Here is a 22,875-nt window from a genome sequence, read left to right as displayed (position 1 = left end):
TAAATAATAAATATAAGCTGTTAAATTTTCTCCCTGTTCTGCGGCAATGTCATTGGTTGAGACTAAAGAATTCAGTGGTTGCCCATAGTCTATCCATAGTATATTACTACCAAATCAGTCCTTTGAAGAAATATAAGAACTTTAGTGAGCCTTGCTATTACATTTATAATACTCTGTGACTAAAGCTTCACTGACTTGAACCTTCATAGTTAGTGTTTAGGAGACATGAAATTGTCTGGTACTAAGTAATCATTTGAGTCATATAATTGTCCACATAACTGAACTAGACTTAACTTCTAATTTTGCTTCTTAGTCATGACTTTAAATGGGTTGGATCCTTTTCTTCTGCACTTTACAGCAAATGAGCCACAGAATTAAAAAGTGAATTTTGAATTCCTGCTCTCCGTTTCTTACTCCCTGAAAATCAAGGTTAGATTTTGAGCTATTCATAAGATACTTTAAAATAATTTAAATTCAGAATAGAGTGGTCTAGGTAAATCAGCAGCTAGTTACAAGTTAAACTACCTGCTACTTTCCTTACTGATCTGTGGTTTTGTCTGATAATGACTTTATTATCTCGTGTATATCTTGAGGACTTACTCAGGAGGAAGTCCCTAATGATAAATACCAAATAACTGGAGTTTAGACAGTGCCTCCAAGTAAGAATTAAAGGCATGTGGAAAGAATAACACCCCAATCTTGAATATGTTTGATGGGGGTGTTAAAACAGTTTATAACTGAAAATATCTTATTTTTTCATTATCCTGATAGTCTTAGCTGTTCAGTAACACCCCATGCATTTATGTACAAACATGAAATCAAACAGCAAGTTATCTCCACAGGGTGAAGTGGCTGAGTCAATTTGATTAATGAGGATGATGACAATTTCACAATCACTGCTAATAGCCAATGTTGTTTTTGTTTGTTGTTGCTTTTGAGATGGAGTCTCGCTTTGTTGCCCAGGCTGGAGTGCAGTAGCAATCTCTGTTCATTGCAACCTCCACCTCCCGGGTTCAAGCAATTCTCTTTCCTTAGCATCCTGAGTAGCTAGGATTACAGGCACGTGCCACCAAGCTGGGTAATTTTGTATTTTTAGCAGAAATAGGGTTTTGCCATGTTGGCCAGGTTGGTCTCAAACTCCTGACCTCAGGTGATACGTCCGCCTTGGCCTCCTAAAGTGCTGGGATTACAGGCGTGAGCCCCGAGCCTGACTGTAAATGCTGTCTTAATATGAAATAGATTACTTCATAAACAGAAACACCACTCTCTGGGATTTTTCTTAAGGTTTAAAACCATATAAACATATAATATTTACATTCACCAAGAATTGTATGGGAACTTACATGCTATAATGTTTCCATATCGGTTTTTTGCTCTATTTTGATCTTTTTTAGCTACATCCCAAGATGCTGACTGTCCTTCAAAAAAGCTCTGGGAAAACAAAATGAATAAGCAGACTGAATTTAATTCCTTTTTAAAAATCAGGTTATCTGTTCGGAAGCCCCAAATAGTAAAAACCACTTTCTCAGAGAGGAAAGGAATCCCACAGTAGTAAACAAGTTTCATTCTCAGACCTCAAAGCCGCTTTGCTGGATTCATACTTGTTCATCTTAAATTGGATTGAGGTCAAATTAAGACAAAAAAATAACTTTAGAGAAAAAAAAAATGGACCTTGAAAGTATTTTAAATTTAAGATCACTATAATGAGAGGTAGAAGTAGAAAAGTATCATTCTTTTCAAAACGTATTGAATGATAATGCATCAAAACTGCAAAAAAAACTTTTAATGAGTATATTTCAAATGTGCATCATTTAGCATTTATAACAGTAGAAAGAAAACCTGCTTCCCTCCATAATTATTCATTAAATTGTGTGCAATACATCACATTTGAGTTTCTTTGAAGATCATGAAAAGGACTGAGTCTTTACAACAAGGGACCATATAAAAATTAAAATAGAGTCCCCTTTTTCAAGAATCTGGGAACAGATGAATTTGTTGACTAGTTTAATTACCATACACAGCGATTTAAAACAGGTGTAAATTTCATTTTGCAAAAGAACTTCAACTTTGCTCAACACAGGAAATGGGGTCTTCAAAGAGCCAATGGTCTTTGAAGCAGGGTACACAGGAATACACATGAAACGAACAAAAAGAACCAGCTCTGACAGAATAGTCTAATCCCTTGTACTTATTTTGTTATCATGGCATAGTGTTTCTGGCATATATCTAAAATCAACTTTCAAAATTCAGAGATAATTAACACTCCTAATTTAAGGTATTCAAGTAATCCATAGATAAAATATGGAGTTTAAAAGATTCTTCATGAAATTGGATGTATTTTGGATGGTCTTTTCAAAGCAAAATATTACTTGGATTCTTTCACTTTAAACGTGTGCGTACTGTGATGTGTTCATGGGGAGTGGGCTGGCTTCCTTCCATGCCCCAGATTGGTATTTCTCAGTAAGTGAAGGGTAGGAAAGGAACTATTTCCCTTTTGCTATATTACGTTTGTTGGAATGTTTGGTTTTAAATCGTTGCCTTTGTAAGATAAGTCCTGGTATTTTGGTTTGAGTAGGAAGGGGAAACAAGGTTGGAAGAAGAATTTCCCACTGCCTTCTTTCAGCTTCTCAGTGTTGTTTACCAGATTTGCAGTGCTCTGTTTTTTTTCTCAGCCACCCTCAACCAATAATCCATAAAATTAAACTGAGAGTGGCAAGTAGTACATTTAGAGCACAAAGCTTCATTTGATTTCTCAATCATAAGGTCAACAAACAAAGAGGCAGAGAAGTACCTGCTACTTGATTCATTCAAATGATAGAATCTGTAATGGAACAATGGGAACCAAAGTGTATTGCTACTTAATTTTTGCATGAGAAGATACACAAAGTGTTTTTTAATACCATAGTAAAATAAATGATGGAATCCAACATTAAAGATTCTTGTAATAAATTTAGACTCAGATATATCTCTGGGAAGTGCTTTTTCCCCATTCCCTTCCCATTCCCATGTACACACTTGCTTGTACACTCAGAAACACTAGATTAGAGAGCCTACAGAGCAATCCCCTCCTTGTTGTGTTAAAGACGGGAAAAAATATTAAATTCCACTGAGTATCCGAGTTAAAAATCAAATTCAATACAGTATCGAAACTTATTCACCTCATATTCCTCTTTGAACCCATAGCTGTCTGATGTCTTCATGAGATTAATGTGTTGCAGTAAATCAGCTACCCTGATGGCTGGATGCAGCTGTCCTGTCTGGTAAGGGGATTCCGTCCCCTCACAGAGGTAGCGAGGTACGTCTAGAAGGCGACTGGACTCTGCTGTAGCACTGTGGTTCTCATCTGGCATTTTTCAGATTTCAGAAGTTAAAAAAGAGACAAAGTTATCTTGTTTAATATATATATCTATGCAATGAGGATTTTAAGACCTTAAGATCTTTTTGATAACAAGAGGAATTCTGGGAAAGAAATATTATACAGTATAGGCCTAGGCAGTATCCCCAAAGATAAAACTCAAGGTTTGAGGTGAGAGTATATTATGTGTGGATCAGCAAGAAAACAGATCCTGTGAGATGCAGGGAGACATCTGATAGACCTTTTAAAAGCTTAAGAGGGAAATTTTTTTGAGTTCTTTTTCTTGCATCTGCAGTCATAGCAGTATAGAGTGGGACCAGAGGACCCAGCTGTCAAGTGGATGGGTGTTTTCATGGTCGATTAAGTTGACCAAACTCCTTCCCACCCATATCCCAACCTCCCTCAGAGACACCCGATCTAGGTGGCCCATCCCCAAAGGGCTGCTCTTCTTGTTCTTGTGGCCCTATTCTCTGAGGCTTCTTACCATAGCACCCTCTGCACTAGGAAACATGGGCATTCCACATGATCACCCCCAATGCCACTCTGTCTGCTAGCCAGACTACACGTGCAATTATATTCAACCTCTGCCACCTTGACTTATTACTATTACTGCTTTTATTGCAAACACATTCTGAGTCTCCTGGCCACGCTGTGAGAGAAAGCAGGGTGTGCTTCTGGAGCAAAATGTGGGTTCCTCCCCTGGAAGTCTTTTCTGGCCCTGCCAGGTTGAGTTACAATGCTCCTTCTTTATGTTCCCATGATCTCTTATTCATTTTTACATGTGATTTCACTTAATCCATATTTTAATCATTTATTTACTTGGCTATTTTCCTCACTAAATTCCAAACACAGAGTACAGAGACAGAATATTTTTCTTTCTATTCCTAGTGCCTGATGCATAAGTCACTCAATAAATATTCCAATGAATGAATTAAAAAGTCAACTGGATCCCTGACCACCCACATTTAAGTGTAAGTCCCTTCCCAATTGTGTCATTAGCTTTAAAAGAAAAGAAACTTTAAATTATTTTTCTGTCATAAGAAGAAAAGAACAAGAACATTTTTGCCTATGAAGAATAAACAGTATTTTAATGACCGAAGTACTAAACATTACAATGAGAAGCATGCTCATATTTATCACATTTAAACTTACCAATTAAAAAAAAAAAAAAAAACAAATGTTTTAAGGGGTGTTACTTTGAAAAGCATTATACCGTCATACTCATTAACAGAAGAGAAAATACACTCTTAGGGGAACTTTTTTTTTTAAACGATAATGCATACTGTAGAGAACGATATTTAATTAACAGATAAACATATTTCAAGTGCTAGTACATTTGCCTGTTCTATCACCAACTCTACAAATAGGATATGGCAAAAAATGAATTGTTGTCCCCATGATAAACATTTTTTCTTCCTGGAGAAGGGAAAAAAAAAAAAAGAACCCTACAATCAGATTTGTGTGCCTCTGTAATTTAGCTTGATTGCATTTATCTTTACTCCCTCTTATTAAGCTGAATGCTTATTTTTTGCATTCATTCCTAAAAATACCACATTGAATCAAAAAATCCCTGATAGATTCTGTTGTGACCTAACCACCTAAGTGAATTTATGTCTTTTACACAGATTTTTCCCACCCCTCTACGCAAAAACATTGGCTAATAAACATGATTCCTGAGTTTCCTATTCTCAATATGAGACCGAAGTCAATGGATCTACTTCTATTAAAATATTACAATCAACAGACCGACATAAAGAATAAATACATCTCCCCAGAAAAATTAAATTCAGAAGCAACTGATTTGGGCACTGCTGCAGAATATACAGTTAAGGATGAAAAGTAAAGAGAACAGATAATGTCAGAGAGGCAAAATGCAATCACTCAAGCTGGAAGAAGGTAGCCAGGGCTCAGTGGAGCAGCCCCAGAGCTCACTTTTACCTGCTGGAGTAGCAGAATATTTACAATTGAAAAAGGCTTAGTGAGAAACACAGAATTCACCCATATTCCAAATCTTACAGATGATTGTGTCCTAAGATAAAATAGACAGTGTCTTTTGTTTTGCATTAAACTTTAATACAGTAGTACAATGAGCAGTAAGGTCTTTAAAATCATCACATATGCATTATTAATCTCAATACATTTCCGCCTCATTAAACCACCTAATAATGTGACCAGTAGTGAGGGTACAAGTACTAATCATCAGCCTTATTATACATTTAAGAATAATAACTTGAAATACATCCTTGATTGAAAGGTTTTCTAGAGTTCTTTGCAATACACTTACCTGTTATAGGAACTTAAACCCAATGAAGCAGTAAAACACAAAAACCAAAAATATGAATCAATATGAAAAGTTTCTAAGCCCTTTTAAATCAGTAAGCATTAGCATTAAACAATATTTGAAGTGATTTCAGAAACTGCATTGTAAATACAAAAACGATTGGATGCAAAACTCTAAAGACCACAATCCTAAGAATGATGAAAAATACAACATATCATTTCTACATCTAATATGATTAATGAGATAATTAGCTTTTAAAGAATGCCAATATATTTTTAAAACACGCTTGACTTTCAAAATTAAATAAAATGTATAATGAATGTTTATATAACTAGACTTCATGACTCTATTGTGTTAAATCTACTTTCCTTAAACATGAAAATCCTTTTTCACAGGGAAAATTACTATAATAATTATTTATAGTTTATAAAACTCATACACATGATCTAATTTCCTCTTTATAATAAAATCCTGTGAAAAAGGTATGGTAGGAATTATTATACTGTTTTACAGATGGGAAAACAAACATGTAAGGTATTTTTATGAGTTCATATTGTAAATCTACAGGAGGAATGAGACTTGGACTTTACATATGTGTAGAAAATTATTGTAATGAAACTTAGCATGGAAGCAACTAATTTTTTCCAATTAGTTATCAATATTTTAATTGAAATGTATTAACTTTATACTGAGAGCATTCTACAGTGCTTAGCAGAAGACGACATTTTCGGAGGCATCTGATGTCTCCTTAATGATCCCCAGTGATCATCATTTATGGCTCCTCCCTGTGTGATCACATCACTCCCTGGGGCAAATCCCCAGTTCACTTCTTAACCATTATTGGTGGACATCAAAGAGAGAGTGCAAGTAGAGATGAAGAACATTGACTTTTCAGATTATTTAAGAATATATATCCTTCATAGTAATTATAAAATTATAATTTTAAATATTTATTTTAGTGAATGAGAGGTATATTCTACTTGAGTTAGTTGTGTTGTTCCAAAATATTTTAAAAATTCAATTTAACATTGATTGTATGGATAACAAAAGTACAAGCATAAAATATGAGTTAAAGTTTTATGTTCACAAGAAATATTAAATATAAATAACAAACATGACATTTGGGAATTTACAAGATATATTTATGTGATAATTTCCATATTTCTTTGGTTAAAGCTTAACTAGAAACACTGGTAAAATTGATATGGAACCTATGAACATGTAGGCAAGCTGGTTACTAATCATTGGCGTATAATTAGTCAAGGAATAGGGTACAAAGTGGAATGAAACCCATTCCATTCTTAAATAGATAGGTAGATTTAAAAAATAATATAATTTTACATCTGTAAAAGCTTTAATTGTCATTAGCAATAGCAGTTGTATTAGATGTTATACAGTGGTAACCCAAGTAGCTTGTTCTAAATTTCTTGAAAGGTAACACTACTTATCAGATAAGGTTCATGTAGAATGTCTAACCCCACATCAAGATTTTAGCCACTTTACCTACATTAAAATAGTCTTAATAAAGACAAAAGCTAAAGCAAATGCACATAATCCTAATGTTCACTTGTAAATTTGTTCTTTTGTGGTTATAAATTAGGAGGATTTAGAAACATTTCTTTCCATTAGGTAGACTTTTACATATAAACTAGTTATTCAAGCAACACTGGACCCCGAGATGTATGCATTTGGCTTCATTCTACTAATTTTGACATGTTAATATTAGTTATACATTAAGGGCCGTTGTACGTCTGCTCCAAATCTAACAACCAAGAATTAAAGAATACATTAAATAGCATGCCTTGTTAATTTGAAATCCACTAGATCTGATATTGGGTTGAACACAGTTGCTCTCTTTGATAATATTATGGCTGTCTATTTTCAAAATCAAGCTGTCTCCTGCACTGTAAATAATCTGTATGTGGGCAAACCCATGCAAGGAGGTGTGATCCATGCAATGAAAAGATGATAAAGATTTAGGGCCTCACCTAACACAGCAGTCGGTACAAGTGGATCATTGGGCACTGCAGGAAAACAAAGCTCATGAAGGAATATATTGCTCTAAAATTGTTTTTTAAAATCTTTTTTCTTTAAAATAGATTTATGCTTTTTTAAGAAATATAATTATTAAATTTTCTCAGATTACTGTATTCTGCAAATGTAAAATTTTCTCTTCCAGCTTGCGTTATATCTAAACATCAAGAAAGGTGTATCTATAATTATAGTTCAGAACTCTGTTTAATTTAAAAAGCCAGAAGATCCAACCTGACATTTCAAAAATTAAGGGAAAAAAGCATGTATTTTAGATCTATCAAATGTAAGGTATTTAAAGAAATAATTATCTCATATTCATTCCAAACAATTTTTTTTCAGTTAGCTGTGGGAAATAGATTTAATCCTTTCTCTAAGTTCGTAAGTGGATATTTATAGTTACACTGCGGAATTCAAACTTTCAAATAAGGTCCTAACATAGGCAATAGATAGACAAGTTTGTGAAGCATGAATGCTTTCAAACCCTTAAGTGATTAAATATTAAATTAGTAGTTAAGGAGATGATACATCTTTATTTTCAGCAAAACTTACTTTCAACAGTAATAGTATTTTACGTTTTTCTCCATCATTTATCTATAGTGAAATAAAAATAAAATAGATCTGAAAGGCACTGTCATGATTATAACTAAATTCCAAAATGACTCACGTATAGCATTCCTAACTACTAATTTGGTATACATATATACATAGAAAATGATGGGCTTCATTTTAGATCCAATAGTTACTGAAAAATTTCACCAAGCTGAACAATTCAGAAAAAAACCTTCCCTCTCTGAAAAGACATACAAGCATACAACCTACAAATACTTTGTTTTCAATCTTACTACTACATATGTTCATAGTTTGTATAGGAGATAATACTGCTATTGTTTCTTTGCTTATACTCATGTTTTCCAAATTGGGGTGTGCATATCTCTGAGATCTGAGCCAAATGTCATAAGACCCAAGTTACACAAGGCCAGTATACTCAAGAGATATACCTGATTTGCCTGCTTCAAGCATCAATTTTACTTGAGGATTTGAAGAAACAAAGTTAGGCAATTTCACTTAAACTTAATTAACTTAAACAGACGCACTATAGAACAGAATATAACATTCATATGAAATTTGAAAATAAACAGTAATATTGATTCTGGGGTAATTATTAAAGTCATCGGCTTTTAAATGGTACTTCAGTGGAAATATTTTAAAAGCTTTGCCTTCATAGACCAACATTAGGAATTTTCAAGACAGATGGATGGATGAATTTCACTATTCCTTGCAAATCCCCCAATTCAAGTATACTTTTGGACTTCACAGCAGATACTTGAGAGCATGTAGACTAACGTTTCCCTGAGTTAACTTTTCAGTATTGCAATTCTCCAGGAGTCTACAATATACTACTTTAATGGCATGGTTTTACCTATGTCAATAATTCCCAGAATTACCATTTCCTCTTATCTCAAAAGAGTCTTTCATCTTACACAAAGGAAGATGCAAATGGAAAAAGAATTATAAATTCTGACATGAACTAACTTTTTGTAGGCAATCATGTGTTTTCACTTAAAGCAATGACATGTGCTATGGACTGAGTGGTATATGTTTGGAATATCTCTTATGATACAGTAATAAAATTCATAGAGTTTGAAGTTAAACTAAATCCAATATCAATCCTGATGAGAACCCTTCTTGTAAATTCCATAATATCCTCCATCTCTTTCTCTTCTTTCTAGCTGCTTCTCCCCTCACTTCCTTACTCTCTCTCATTATTCAAAAGGTAATGTGCAGAATTCAAAGTGAACTTAATGAGCCGTAACATCATTTATTAAAACTTCAATGAAAAACTTACATCTTGGACTAAAGTTATGTTGGTCCATGAAGGTGATGGAAAGAGGATCTTCTGCATGCAGAGTGCTCTGATCAGCATAACTTCGATCCATTGCATTCACCATGTGAGTCATCTCCTGCCGGGTATTCCCCATGGCATCTTTGCGTTTTTTAGCAAGTTTGCTGCCAAGGCAAATACAAAACGGAATCCTTAGTGTTTGAGGCTTGAAGGAGAGTTAACACCAGCAATAAGTAGTTCAGGTGAGCCCGAGGATAATGTTACAAACATGGTTTAGAAACCCCAAGCACTGGTCACAATTTCAGGAATTAAGTTTGACATTCAAACAATTATATTTGTTCCTTGCTATAAAAGTATTTTGTCAGATGCATACTTCAGTATTCAAGCTGTCAACCCAAATCTCTCATCATTTCCTGTATTTTATTCTCTTAAATATCATAAAATATAATTATATTTATTAAAAGCAAAATAAATACCTCCTTACTAGAGTAATTCAATAAATATTTAAGCTAAAGTCAAGTTTTGATATTCCTCCTGGGTAATTAATTCTTTTGATCAACTTTTAGTTCCTTTTAGAAATAACACGACTAACTTTTCAAATCTGTTTTACTGTAGCCACCAAATTAAAACAAAGACATGTCCCATTCTTCATTCTCTGTGCTATCATTAAAAATGCAATGTGTAGCATTAATATATTTAGCAATATATTTACAGCATTAATCAGAAGCGAATCTGAAGACTTTTAGAATAAACCACTGCTAGAAAATTTCTAGTACACATGAATATATGGAATTAAATCATATACTGTGTAAGAAAAGTACTGAGAAAAGTTTTAAAAAGTGGTATTTTTTAAATACGCAATTTTTAGATACGCAAATTATCATCTTGGAATATTCACATGGTCAAATATTAAAAATGTGTTTTCTAATTAGAACCACATGACATACTATCAACTAACTACAGCAATGCTTTATAAATGCAGAAAGGCATATGATTTAAGAGATTGGCTAATAACAGCATTAGAATTATAAACTACTCAAATATTGGCATGTTCATCTTACATGTTATGGATGTAAAATATATTTTAGTTCTTTGTGAATGTTACACATGAAACATCCAAGAAAAAGGGCTATTAAAGGCACATAAGATACTTAAATCACACTAACAAGAAAATTTATATATAAATAAAGGTACTCTAAAAGCCTGTAATAGACAAATTATGTTACTAAGTTTATGGCAGCAATTTATATTGCCTTGGAAATATTCTTTAGTTGTTTTAAGAACACCAGTCCTCCACTAGATTATAAGGTAAGCCATTTTCTTCTGATCCTCATATTAATATCCAAACCAGAGTAAATGTACTACAGATACTACAAAGGCTCATTTAATAGACTGAGCTTATGTATGAAGGCTTCTCCTTTAAAACATAAATCTAGCAATTGGAGGACTGCTCCAGTGTAGGATATTTTTCTCTGAGAATTATAGTACTTGGCCTCAAGGCAGTACATACACAACACACATGACACGTGTACACAGCAGATCTGACACTATGTTGTTTAAGATAGTCATAAGCTAAGATTTGGGGATGGAGATGGCTATTTTAGAAATAATAAATAACGATAATCACAGAATCACAGTATCGGTAATAAGAAAACAACGACAAAGTGTAACAAGAACTATCACCACCACCAACATAACTACCACGACACCATCACCACCATCATTTATTAGCAACATTTGCACTATACATTCAAAGAGCTATTAATCTTTTTCTAGGTTTGAGGGTAAAAATCCTTTATGAATATGTAGGTTTCAGACAGGTAATATACATGAGTGCTGCTGTCAGTGGCAAGATACCATAAGGAAGGGTAATGAAGAACCGGAAAGCAGTTTAGGGGCAACTTGCCTAAGTGACTACTGGTATTTGATCCCAGGATTGAATTTCTGGCTTATTTATTTATTTTTTAAGACAAGTCATGAATCTGATTGTTGATGTTAACTTTCCTGATTTTTTCAAGTGGTTTTATTTTTTGAAACAGTGTATGGGCCACATGAAATATCATAAGGTCACATTTAGCCTACGGACTTTCACTTTCCAAACTTCCCGCTAGGCCATCATACAGGATGTTTGTTCTTTAACCTGCAACATTTTTTTGCCTGTAATATCTGGCTAACTTCTATCTGTTCGGTCTCAGTGTAATAGACACTTCATCAGGGAGGTTTTACATGACTGACTCTAAAGCAGCCTTTCTCAAGTTAGGCTAGATATTTTCTATACTACCACATTCTTCCCCTGTAATGAGTGTTATTGACTGAAAAGTGCGAATATCTTTCAATTGTTTTCCCCACTATGTGCTCCACAAAGAGAAGGATGATCTGCATAGCCTTGGCACTTGACTCTGTGTCTGGCATGTAACAGGCTTCAGTAAATACTTGTTGAAATGATGAATTAGGCCTGTTATATACTTGGCACTTTTCATTTGTTAACTCAATTCTCAGATCAATCTGCTGAAAAAGGCACAAGGATTCTAATTGTATAGATAAGTTCAATGAGGCTCAGGGGAGTTAAATAACTTGCCCAAGGTTATTTATCTAATAAGCAATGAAGAATGAGTTGGTTCTAAAGCCTGAGCTCTTACACTGTCTCTGGTTGCTTACACTTTTTAAATTGCCACATTTCAAAGTGGCACTTACTCTAGCAGTTGAACACTAGTTGTTATAAATTTCAGCAAAATAAATGGAAAAAATATTTTGCATTTGTAAATTTTAAAACAGCAAAAATTGCCTTAGGAAATAACTTCCAATCTATGTTTCTAGGATAAGAAGAATAAATTCATTTCTCAAAAAATATAAGAGACTGAACTGAATAAAAATAGCATTGAAATAAAAAACAAACTGAAATTTGGATTCAAAATAATGTTAAAATTTTGAAGACGGGCAGTTCAAAGTCAACAGAAAAGACAAATTTAAACCCTGAGGCTTTACTTTAAAATATGTGTAATTTATATGTTTCATGATTGGAGAAAAACAAGAAGTAATGAATTTGTTAAATACATGACAGGTTTAAATTTTCATGCAATGAAGGACTTTAACTTTTCAGATTCACAAACCTAGATTAGTTGACAAATTATGGGGGAACATAATCTTTGTTAATATCTGCCAGCCATGTATTATGAGCTTGGTTTTTATACCTTAATCCTCACAACAACCCTGTGAGGTAGGCTTTCATTCAGGCTCTTCTAAAACAAAGAAAAATTAACATCACTGTTAAGTGTTTTGATCAAAAACAGATAGTTACTATGACAATGCCAACGAATATTAGCTCAAAGATCACATCTGGTTTTCTTTTAAGCTCTACTCTGATTTTTATCTATTTTTATCTTTAAAAATCCCTGTAATCCAGATAAGCATCACTAGGTATGGTTAAACAGCCTTTAAAAGCATATCTCTGTGATAATCTCTGTAGTTATGATTAAAATTGCCAGTAACCCTATGTACTACAATAATATTACTATAACTTGTTACATTGTCTGGAACACAGAAATGTTGTCTATCCATCAAAAAAGGAATCCCATTTTAACATCAGAGCTGCATCAATGGTTAATGTTAAGCTATTGACAGTCTCATAATGAAATACTTATTGATTCCAGTATGTTTGATGCTTTGTCTCCTCCTGAGCAACGAGCATATATAATGTGCACTTCAGAACAGTTAAGCAATTCATTTTGCAACTAGTTTGAGTTTGACAGATGTGCAAATGACTTTCATTATCAAAGCAGCTAACAGCATAAACTTCTGCAGGTGGATGTATGGGTGGGCCATAAAGGGGGAAAGTGCTCCATCTTTGTATGAAACGGTACAGTTGATTATCTCTGGCTTCATCAAACATAATTTAACAAGGATATTATGATTCATCACAATAAGTTAGGAGCACTGTTAGTGTACAGCTGCTTGGTTTAGCAGATTTTAGGAAGCAAAACTTTTATAATATTTGAAATGTTGGCAGAACTGTGTTATAGTCATGGAGAATGGAGACTCTTACAAAGGTTTTGTTGTAAAGCTAGCTTAAATTTACCTAGTGATTTAAATGCTGTGGGATATGTGCCCCAAACATACTTAATTTCAATCTTTAAACCTTGAAAGGTGGTGGATCAAATACTGGTCAAGCAAAGTCCAAGAATGCCTTGCTGTAATGTTCGCTTGATTTGGATGAAAAACTACTCCGGCATATTAGGTGATAAGCTGAAAATGACTCAGGAAATAGAATGGACCATCTTCTCCATCCTTATCCAAATGAACAAACCATGCTTGAGTCTCGGAAGAGTTACAGACTTTGGAAGAGAAAAGGAGCAATGCGATGACTATATCTGTTCCTAGTTCCTAGTTGACAAAGGTTTTTTTGGCTCTAGTTTTAGGAAACATTTGTCCTACTTAAGTTACAATAAACTCATTTTTTTTTTCTCTAAAAAGAATTTTTATTTCTTTGTTGCTGCAACACCATGATTTTTCTACTTTTTTTTTTCTTTAACAAAAGCACAATGATTGCCTTAATCACCAGACCAAAGATGTTCTGAAGTTATAACCCATCCTGGATTCCTAGAAATACAGAGAGAGATGTTATCACATGCAGACCTGAACTAATTTGCATCCTATGAAGGCATTTTGAGTGTTCCATAAATACACCACTTGGCTCATTTTGTCAGACATAACGATGCTACATAAAGATAGTGATTTGTGAGTTACAACCACTATCTCTTCTTTACCAGATGAGTGAAGTGTCATATTGCTAAGATAAGGTACAGGTTTAACTTTAGTAAATAAATGATGTTTTTGGCTCTAGACTAAAGCTACTTATGGAAAATTATAAATAAATTAAAAGTAGCTGGACAAACAGAAATACAATATCCCTTTTTAAAAAGATTGGCAAAATAGGTAATAAAGTTTATAGTTTTAGAGTCTGAAAAAACTTTTTTTTAAAATGTCACCAAAATTGCAAACATTCTGTTTTGTTTTTGAAAAGGGATACTGCATCCTTAACACATGTAAAGTTGTACATCACCCATTTTCTACTTACAGGTAGTAGGAGTAAGAATAGTAGCTCCTCCTGGCAAGCAAATCACAGACAGTGGAAAAAGAGAAGCAATGGTGAATGAAAAGCGTGACTCTGTCACATTCAATAAAGCAGAAAAATGTGTGTTAAAAAAGAAAAGAAAAGAAAAGAAAATTCATGTATTTTTGCTTTGCATTTCAATTTGCTCATGCATTGTTAGATTTTTTTTTGCCATGCAATTACACAGACATATGCAATTAAAAATAAAATTTAAAATACATAATTTGGAAAAAATAACATGCTGATATTTCTTATTGCCAAAAAATTGAAAAATTAAATGGATTGTGTATTTTCAACATGCAGTTAAGCATAATATCCATTACCATCTAAATATGTGACAGATGGAACAGCTGTGCATAGAACTTGTGTACTATATAGATTATTTTTTTTTAGATACAAAACATAAAGATTTACCATATTAATATATCATATATACAGAATAACACCTAAATTTCTACAAACAAATTATTATATCTTAATGGTACATAGGTATATACATATGTTATGTGAATATACATATATACCATATACTATATATACACAAAGATACTTCTACAGTAGATGCATGTGAACATAATATCATACACAAACATTTACTGTATTGAAACATAATTTCAAATTTACGTTTGAGTTATTAATGTGTTCATGCTGTGCATGTAAAATATAATACACAACCAATGAAAAATGGCATACATTTGGAAATAATTGAATAGCGATTAAATTAAAAAAATGACATTGCGTTTTGAAAGATGCAATATCCCTTTTCTTAGCCTAAAAACTTACTTTATATATATCCTTAGCTGTAAAACTTTACTCAATTGAATTACACACCATCCTTTTGCAAAACAACCAAAAAGACATGGAACTGCTTTCCCCACAAGAAATATATCTACGTATATTCATCCCAGTGAGGGATAAAGTCAAACTTAACACTATCCCACTAAAATGTAGATAAGAGACTAAAGTAATTTGTTTTTCCATTATTTTTATTATAAATTTATATATTAAAAGGGAAACATTTTATATTAATAGTTTTAAGCTATACTTGATGATAATATCCAATGCAATGCTGCTATATCTATACTTTTTTATATGTATGATAAACATACTTGTGATTAAAGCATACATGTTACATGTGTGACACACAGTACATATGAGTAAAAGTCATTACAAAGTGGCTTTGGTAAGTAAGAAATTCAAGTAATGTAGATATACATACTATATATTAGAAGGTAACATATCTAAATAATGAAACCTGATCTCTCTATAAAAGTGCAGGTTTTCCTGGATATAAAGGTGATGGTGAGGAACAGAAGCAAAAGCCCTAGCATACTTTCTATCAAAAGACAATCAAAGCATAATTATGAAAGCTCAAATGTTAAATATTTTAATAGAGAGGCTCATTAACTTAACCATTTAATATATGAACCAGAAAATCAAGTTGTCATATTACACAATTTTAGAGAGCTGTCAGAGCATTTTACCTTCCCCCAAAATCTTGCTTAGTGATGGTTTTAGCATACTTTAGGAATTTATTTTTCAATTTTTTTTTTTCATTATTGCTAAATCAGAGGCCTGGATAGGGAGGGTTATCAAGACAAATGAATGCTTTCAAATAAAACTGAATAGCCCAATTCTAACTGAATATGAGGACATAATTAGAAGTCACTTTCATGTTTATATCCAATCTGAAGAACATTGTTAAACAATGTTTGTTAAATTTGCTCTCTAAACTGTTTACTTAAGTCTCCAAATACAAATTTAAACTAAACAGAGACATAAGGTCTGAAGGTTACATTTGGTGATTTTTATTGATCTTTACTGGCAAATTTTTATTGCTAAAATACTTAAAACTTTTGCCTCACATATGATGTATTTTCCAACCACAGAGGAAGACAACAGCAAGAGAAAGCACTATTTGGGGAAAGCACGTATGTAGCTAATTTAACACAAAACACTATAATGCATACCTAATGTTTCTAATGCAGATGTGTCTTCTCCAACATATATATCTCCAGGGGATAATCGTAAAGAGGCAATATATTAAAATAAACTCTGATGGAATCATTAAAACATGTAGTATGAGTCTTATCTATAATGTTAATGCTTTATTTCAAGTATAAAATAAGTATAATAGTAAACTAGATAATTTAATGTAATATAAGCAATATCATTTATTATATTTTTCAATAGAATTCATTGATTACAACCACTTCTATACACCAAACTATTTTAGGACTGTACTTTTGCTTATAAAGATTTTTTTTTTAAGTCTTTCCAAATTGTAGCATTATCCCAAATATACAATGGGAAGGATTAGAGTGCTATATTAGTTTCCAAGACAATGCCTTACAGATTTATGACATTTTATATAATGTAAAACAGCTGAAATTACAAAAACTGTGTACTTTGAAAGGCTTTTCATCAGGAATATACTTTGGTCTCCAGAGCAAAGCTCAGTTTAAATTCCAGTAGGTCTTAATATCTTCAAGTAATTCCAGAAGATGGTGATATTGGTTGATATAGTATAAAAAATTAGTGTTCAATTAAAACAATTTACTCTCTATTTTAAAAGGCTAAAATTTTTAGTCAATGAATATTTAATGTACAATTTTACTACATAATATTTATATTTTTCTCATATCTTATTTGTAGCCAAGATGTAGAAAAATACATTAAAAGAGCACAAAATAATTCCTAGACCACAGCCCAAGTATCACAATAAATCCATATTTTGCCATTGTTACTAATAACACTTCAAATACAAGATAAATTATCTCAAGTACCTTTGCATTTGAGAAATTTAAATTCAGATATTAATTTCTAGATCAACTTAACAAAAAGCATATGTTTTATATCCAAAATTAAATTGCAAATAACCAAATAATTTATTAGAGAGCATGTCCAATAGACTCAGGTGCTGACAACATTGTTAAAATTAAAAGTTTCTTCTTGTTGTTTGTTCTAATTTAAAGGATCTTGAGAAAAACAGGTTTTTAAAACCAGTGACATAAATGGTTAGTGAGCAGGACTGGACAATATTAGGCCTTACCTCTTTTTTACAATTAATATGACAACTAGGAGAAGGAGGATGAACACCAAAATTCCAGCACTAATTCCTGCTATTTTCACCACTCTGTCTGTCTGCTTGGCGGGATCTGGGATCACTTCTGGTTCTTCTGTTGCTGCTGCTAAATGAATTAAAAATAATCAGTTACGGAAAGAAGCTAATAATCACAGAAAAAAAATTATTCCCAGTAACAGCCCCAAGAAACACAACTTGTTTACTGTATATTAACAAAAATAATTTCACAATGTAAATACAGAAGCATGCTAAAATACAATATGAGATTTAGGGTCGAGGTAAGGAAATCTTTCTGACAAGAGGTTTTGTTAATACAAAAAATAAAACAAACCTCCAAAATAAATATCAAAGAGAATGATGAATTAGTTTTCCCCAAGTGTCCTTGAAAGTCAGAACATAGAGTTTTCTAGCAACTAATATATTGGAAAGAAATGGGGTCAGATTTAGAGGTTTATCAGTCAATTCAGCAAATGCTTCTTGACTCAAATGCCAGGTGGTATGCTTGGTGTTTTAAGGCAGTAGTAATGACACTTGTTTGGGATAGAATGGTTAAGTTTAATAAATGTCTAGTATAACTGCTAGAAGCATGAGTTTATGATTTAATATATATAATTTGAGATAAATAGTTGAGTTGGCACAAGAGGAGAATAGGCAAAGAAAAACAAACACATCAAGGAATACTTCAAATTATTTTATTAAATAAAACCCAGATAATAAACTTGGGAAACAACTTGGAGAAGATGATTATTTTTAAAAACTTCTTTGTATGCTCTAACTTCCTTTCTTCCTCAAAACCATCTGACTACTCATCATACACACAATCAATTAAAATTATAAAATTTAACTCCTTTACAAGCCCCAGTAACTCTCTGAGGACATTTTCCTTTTACTTCATTTACCTTGAAAATTGACCAGGAAAGTATTACTACCTACACTTTATCAATAAAGGAACTGAGGCTTAGAAAGATAAGGATAGTTTATAAATTGCTCAAGAGCAAAGAAAAAATCTAATATATCTTCTGTCTTTTAACGCACAATTTCTGAATGTTTCCAAATCCATGGCTCCTACTGCTAAAAATTGGTGTAACAAGAGTCCAGGTGATTCGCAGGATTAGACACATTTGGGAAACTGCCTTGAAGCACCCAGCACAGCGCCTTGCACTTGGAGTCAAGAGATGGTGTCCACATGAACAGACACACAAAGAAATCTCTAAACCTAACCTCATATCTTTCCAATGGACAATTTGTTAACTAGCTCTTAAAAATCAACCATTTGTCTACATTCTGATCCTTTCTTCTTTACCTTCTCCTCTTGGCTTTTCTACACTCCCCCAACCCATAGTTCTATACATCCAAGTATCTGCTCCAGTTTTCCCACCAGTCACAGATTCTGCCAAAAGGAGACTGTTGAGGTTAACTATTAATTTCTCAAAGTAAGAAATCTGACAGAAAAATTATATCTAATGTAAATATTGTTATATAAAATGGTAATTTAAAGCTAAACCGGTGAGAAAGACATAGTTCAAATAAAAGCATCAGAACCATTAACTTTGCAAAACAATTCACTATAACTGTCTTAATTTATCTTATTTCAATTGCATAAAAACTTCTCCATAGACTAGATTTGGTAACTATTATTCTCAAGCTGAAAAAGCAAGCCTTTGGCTGGTATATTTTGGGAAATTAAGGAAGTTTCCCTTTCTGACTTGACACTTTCCATATATTCTGGCTGTAGGGAATTTCTAACCTCATAATTATGAACAGAGGTACCTCAAGGGTTTCAAATTATTTTATGGTTCAGTTTACCAAAACATGTAGTAAATATGTTAGAGATCTTTTCCTTTCCAGGGTAACTTTAGAAATAAATACATATATCTATATCTCTATATATGTAGCTATTGAAAACAGGTGGAATATATTACAAAGTTGAATGAAAAAACCTAAAAGGAACATAGTCATTGCTTGTAACTCTTAAATTACATTGGTTTGGCAGAGATACTACTTCAAATAGGAAGAGAAACAGAATGTTTGATGTAGAAATCCCTAGAAAAAAAGCCTCAGTCCATGCAACAAATCATCATTATTCACTAATCAAAGACTACTTTCTTCAGGTTCTGTGAGACACTTGGCTTTCAGGGGCTAATGATAATGATCCCTTAGTGATTTTCTGACATATCTGAATTATAGAATCAAATGTTTCTGAAAATTCTCTGGAAGAGCAGTTCTTGCTTAATGAGGTCAGCATTTTTCATAACAGTTAAAATAAAACACATGCTATTATGGTATAATTTTCTAAATATACTATGAGTGGCATATGCTACATTTTACAAAAATCTTCAGAGATGCTTCTTCCCCACCAGAAGCAGATAATGTATATGGGTACAAATATAATATATATAATTATGTAGGTGTAAATATAAACTATCATCATGAAGTAAGAACAGCAGCTTTAATACTACTACCTAGATTTAGTAATAAAATAACAAAACTGACATGAGGGTGATGGGTCAAACAATTTCAAAGTTAGGGGATGAAGAAATTTTTAAGGTTTTACAAGTAATACAGATAGGTTAATGAATTCATATAAACATATTTCCAGAAATAAAAAGCCAAATCTGAAAGTAACTTTTTTAACATAGATACTAAAATGCTTGCAAGCGTACCAAGAGTACAAAGCATTAAGACTTTCATAATCTATTATGCAAATCAGAGATATTACTTTAAAGTCATAGTCTATATGTCTTTGTTAAAGACTGGACTTCAATTCACATTCACCATGTGATCAATGAAGGAAAAAAAGCCCATTAAGTTATTTGTTTGAGTTGGGTAAGGCTGCCTGTCTGTCATGATGACAATTCTTGTGCCAAGAGTTGTTCACTAATCTTCAACATAATTATTAAACTGAAGTATAGAAGTCTAATCAAATTCTCCAAGTACATGTGATTTGGTGGTTGTTTTCCTTAATTGTGAATTATCCTCAAAGTCTTTAGCGGTGGCATTTATTATTATCATTACTATTACTACCATGAACATTTTCACTAAATATGTCTGTATAGATTTATTAGTTTGGATATTTTAATCACATGTATCTTTTAAAGTTCTTGGCCTGCTATAATTGGGGAACATAAATATCCTATTTAAAATCATTCAAGCTTAGAAGATTCATTAAAGGAAATACAACCAGTAGCCCCTAAGTGAGCATTTTCCATCTTCTTCAAAGAGAGCAAAAAGCTATTAATAGTGGTGGGGCCCCTGATTTCTGTTTATAACTTATGCACATACACAAAGACCATGTGGAGCATCGTTTTCAGAAAAGCTTTCCTTCACCATAAGTCTTTACCTTTTTTTATCGGTCAAAGAACACATAAGGAATCCCCAGTGTTCAGAAGCCAAGAGCAGCATAATTCTTTGTATAGTGAGAAAAAAAACTAAGGCACAATTTTATTTTCATTGAGCAAATTTCTAGGATGCATTTTGGGGGGGCAAAAATAGCTAAAGTGACTTCATCAATTGTGTCTTTTCTCCCAGTACTTAAAAATGAAATAGCTTTCAAGTCACACAAATTTACCTTAAAAATTACAACTATTTTAATAGCTGTGATTAGACAAATTCATTCTTCTACTTTCATAATGGCATTAGAGATAGAAGCCTCTAAGTACAATGTATTAAGTAATTTTACTGTGTCTTTGGATATATTATTGTCACTCAAATTCTGCAAATACTCCTGGTATTTCATTAGCGCTTTCTTCCTGTCTCAGTTATAGATCTGAGAAACTGTTCCCACTCATGTCCCAATCATTCTTTAAAATCCTACCAGCAGGCTATGTCCCCATCCACACCAAACCACCATAACCAATGTTTCTAATGACTTGCTAGTTTCTGAATTCAATGTGTACTTTTCTATTCTTATTTTATGTGACCTCTTAATAGCATGTGACATTCCTGTCTACTCCCTCTTTCTTGCAATACCCTTTTTCTGGGACTTCCATGAACTTGGGTACCTCCTAGTTTTCTTGGACTCTGGTCTCTCCTTTCCAGATTTTTGTTTGCTCATCCCTTAAAAATAGGTGCCCTTTTGAGTTCCTCAGGGACCTATGCCTCTTGACACTGTGTTCCATACTTTTTGGCTTGGTGATCTTATCCATTTTCATCTCTTTAGTTACCGTCCTGATACCTGATCACTCTCTAATCGATGTATCTCTGACTAAAAGTTGCAACCCAAATTCCTGACCCAAGGAGTCATGTGATTAATATGTCTTCAGGTCAATGTATGACAGTCACCTTAAGCACACCATGTCCAACCTTAACTCATAATTTTATCTCACGCCAGTTCTTTTTCAAGTGTATCCCTTTTCAATAAATGGCAAAACTATTCATACAGTTCTTCAATCCAGAAATGTATGCATCATTCTTGAATCCTCCACTTTGCTTATCTCTAGGATTAACATTTATCATTCAAATTGGGATGTTTTTGAAGGAAAACAAAAACTGGAATTATCTTGGGCAAACTGGAATGCACGTCACTTTCTCACACAATTAGTTACAAAATTACTACTTCCTAAATATTCTTTGTCTTCACTTTTCCCATTCCCACTGCTACTACCTTCATTCAGATCAGTATCATCTCTCAGCCAGATCACACAGCAGCCACCTATGTTTAATCTCTGAATATACTGTCTGCCTATTCCACCTCAAAACCCACATTGTAGCACAAGTATTTTCTAGGATTTCAACTGTATCATATCACTGCACTGATTAGAGCCCTCCAATAGCTTCCCATTGCTGTTAAGGTAAAGCCCATGAAAGCAGAAACCATATTTATTTTGCTCACCATTGAATTTCTAGTAGGACCTAAAAAGGAGCAATACAACAGAAAATATTAGTTGAATAAATGAAAGAATGCCACTAAGCCTGCCTAAGGTAGGTTATATTGGCATATAGAAAATCAGTTATCTCCTTAAAAAACACAAGGATGTCTCTGATCAGACAAATCTCTTACTGTTGTGGATATTAACATAAGGTGAACTTGACACAGACATTTTTGAGTCGTCTCTGGAAATTTCAAGCCCCTTTGTTACATTCCTTTATAGAGCTAACCGTTTCCACCATCTGTCACCACCTATCGCCAAACCAGTGTGCAAGAAAAGTCCAGTGTCACCGAAAGCAC

At 33.0% G+C, this 22,875-nt stretch overlaps 1 protein-coding gene across 1 annotated transcript in view; it reads right to left on the bottom strand.

Moving 5' to 3' along the window:
• The window catches only part of PTPRK (protein tyrosine phosphatase, receptor type, K), a 587,115-nt gene that overhangs the window by 31,459 nt on the left and 532,781 nt on the right, over positions 1–22,875 (bottom strand). The window contains exons 14-19 of the mRNA XM_011951661.1: positions 17,676–17,814; positions 9,517–9,677; positions 7,625–7,660; positions 5,640–5,651; positions 3,159–3,343; positions 1,344–1,431 (exon numbers count right to left, since the gene is read on the bottom strand). Of these exons, the coding sequence (XP_011807051.1) occupies positions 1,344–1,431; positions 3,159–3,343; positions 5,640–5,651; positions 7,625–7,660; positions 9,517–9,677; positions 17,676–17,814 (621 nt within the window). The remainder of the gene's footprint in view (positions 1–1,343; positions 1,432–3,158; positions 3,344–5,639; positions 5,652–7,624; positions 7,661–9,516; positions 9,678–17,675; positions 17,815–22,875) is intronic.

This window comes from Colobus angolensis, unplaced genomic scaffold, assembly GCF_000951035.1.
Source record: "Colobus angolensis palliatus isolate OR3802 unplaced genomic scaffold, Cang.pa_1.0 Scaffold322, whole genome shotgun sequence".
Classification (NCBI taxonomy): Eukaryota; Metazoa; Chordata; class Mammalia; order Primates; family Cercopithecidae; genus Colobus; species Colobus angolensis.
This window is presented reverse-complemented; position numbering and strand designations above follow the sequence as displayed.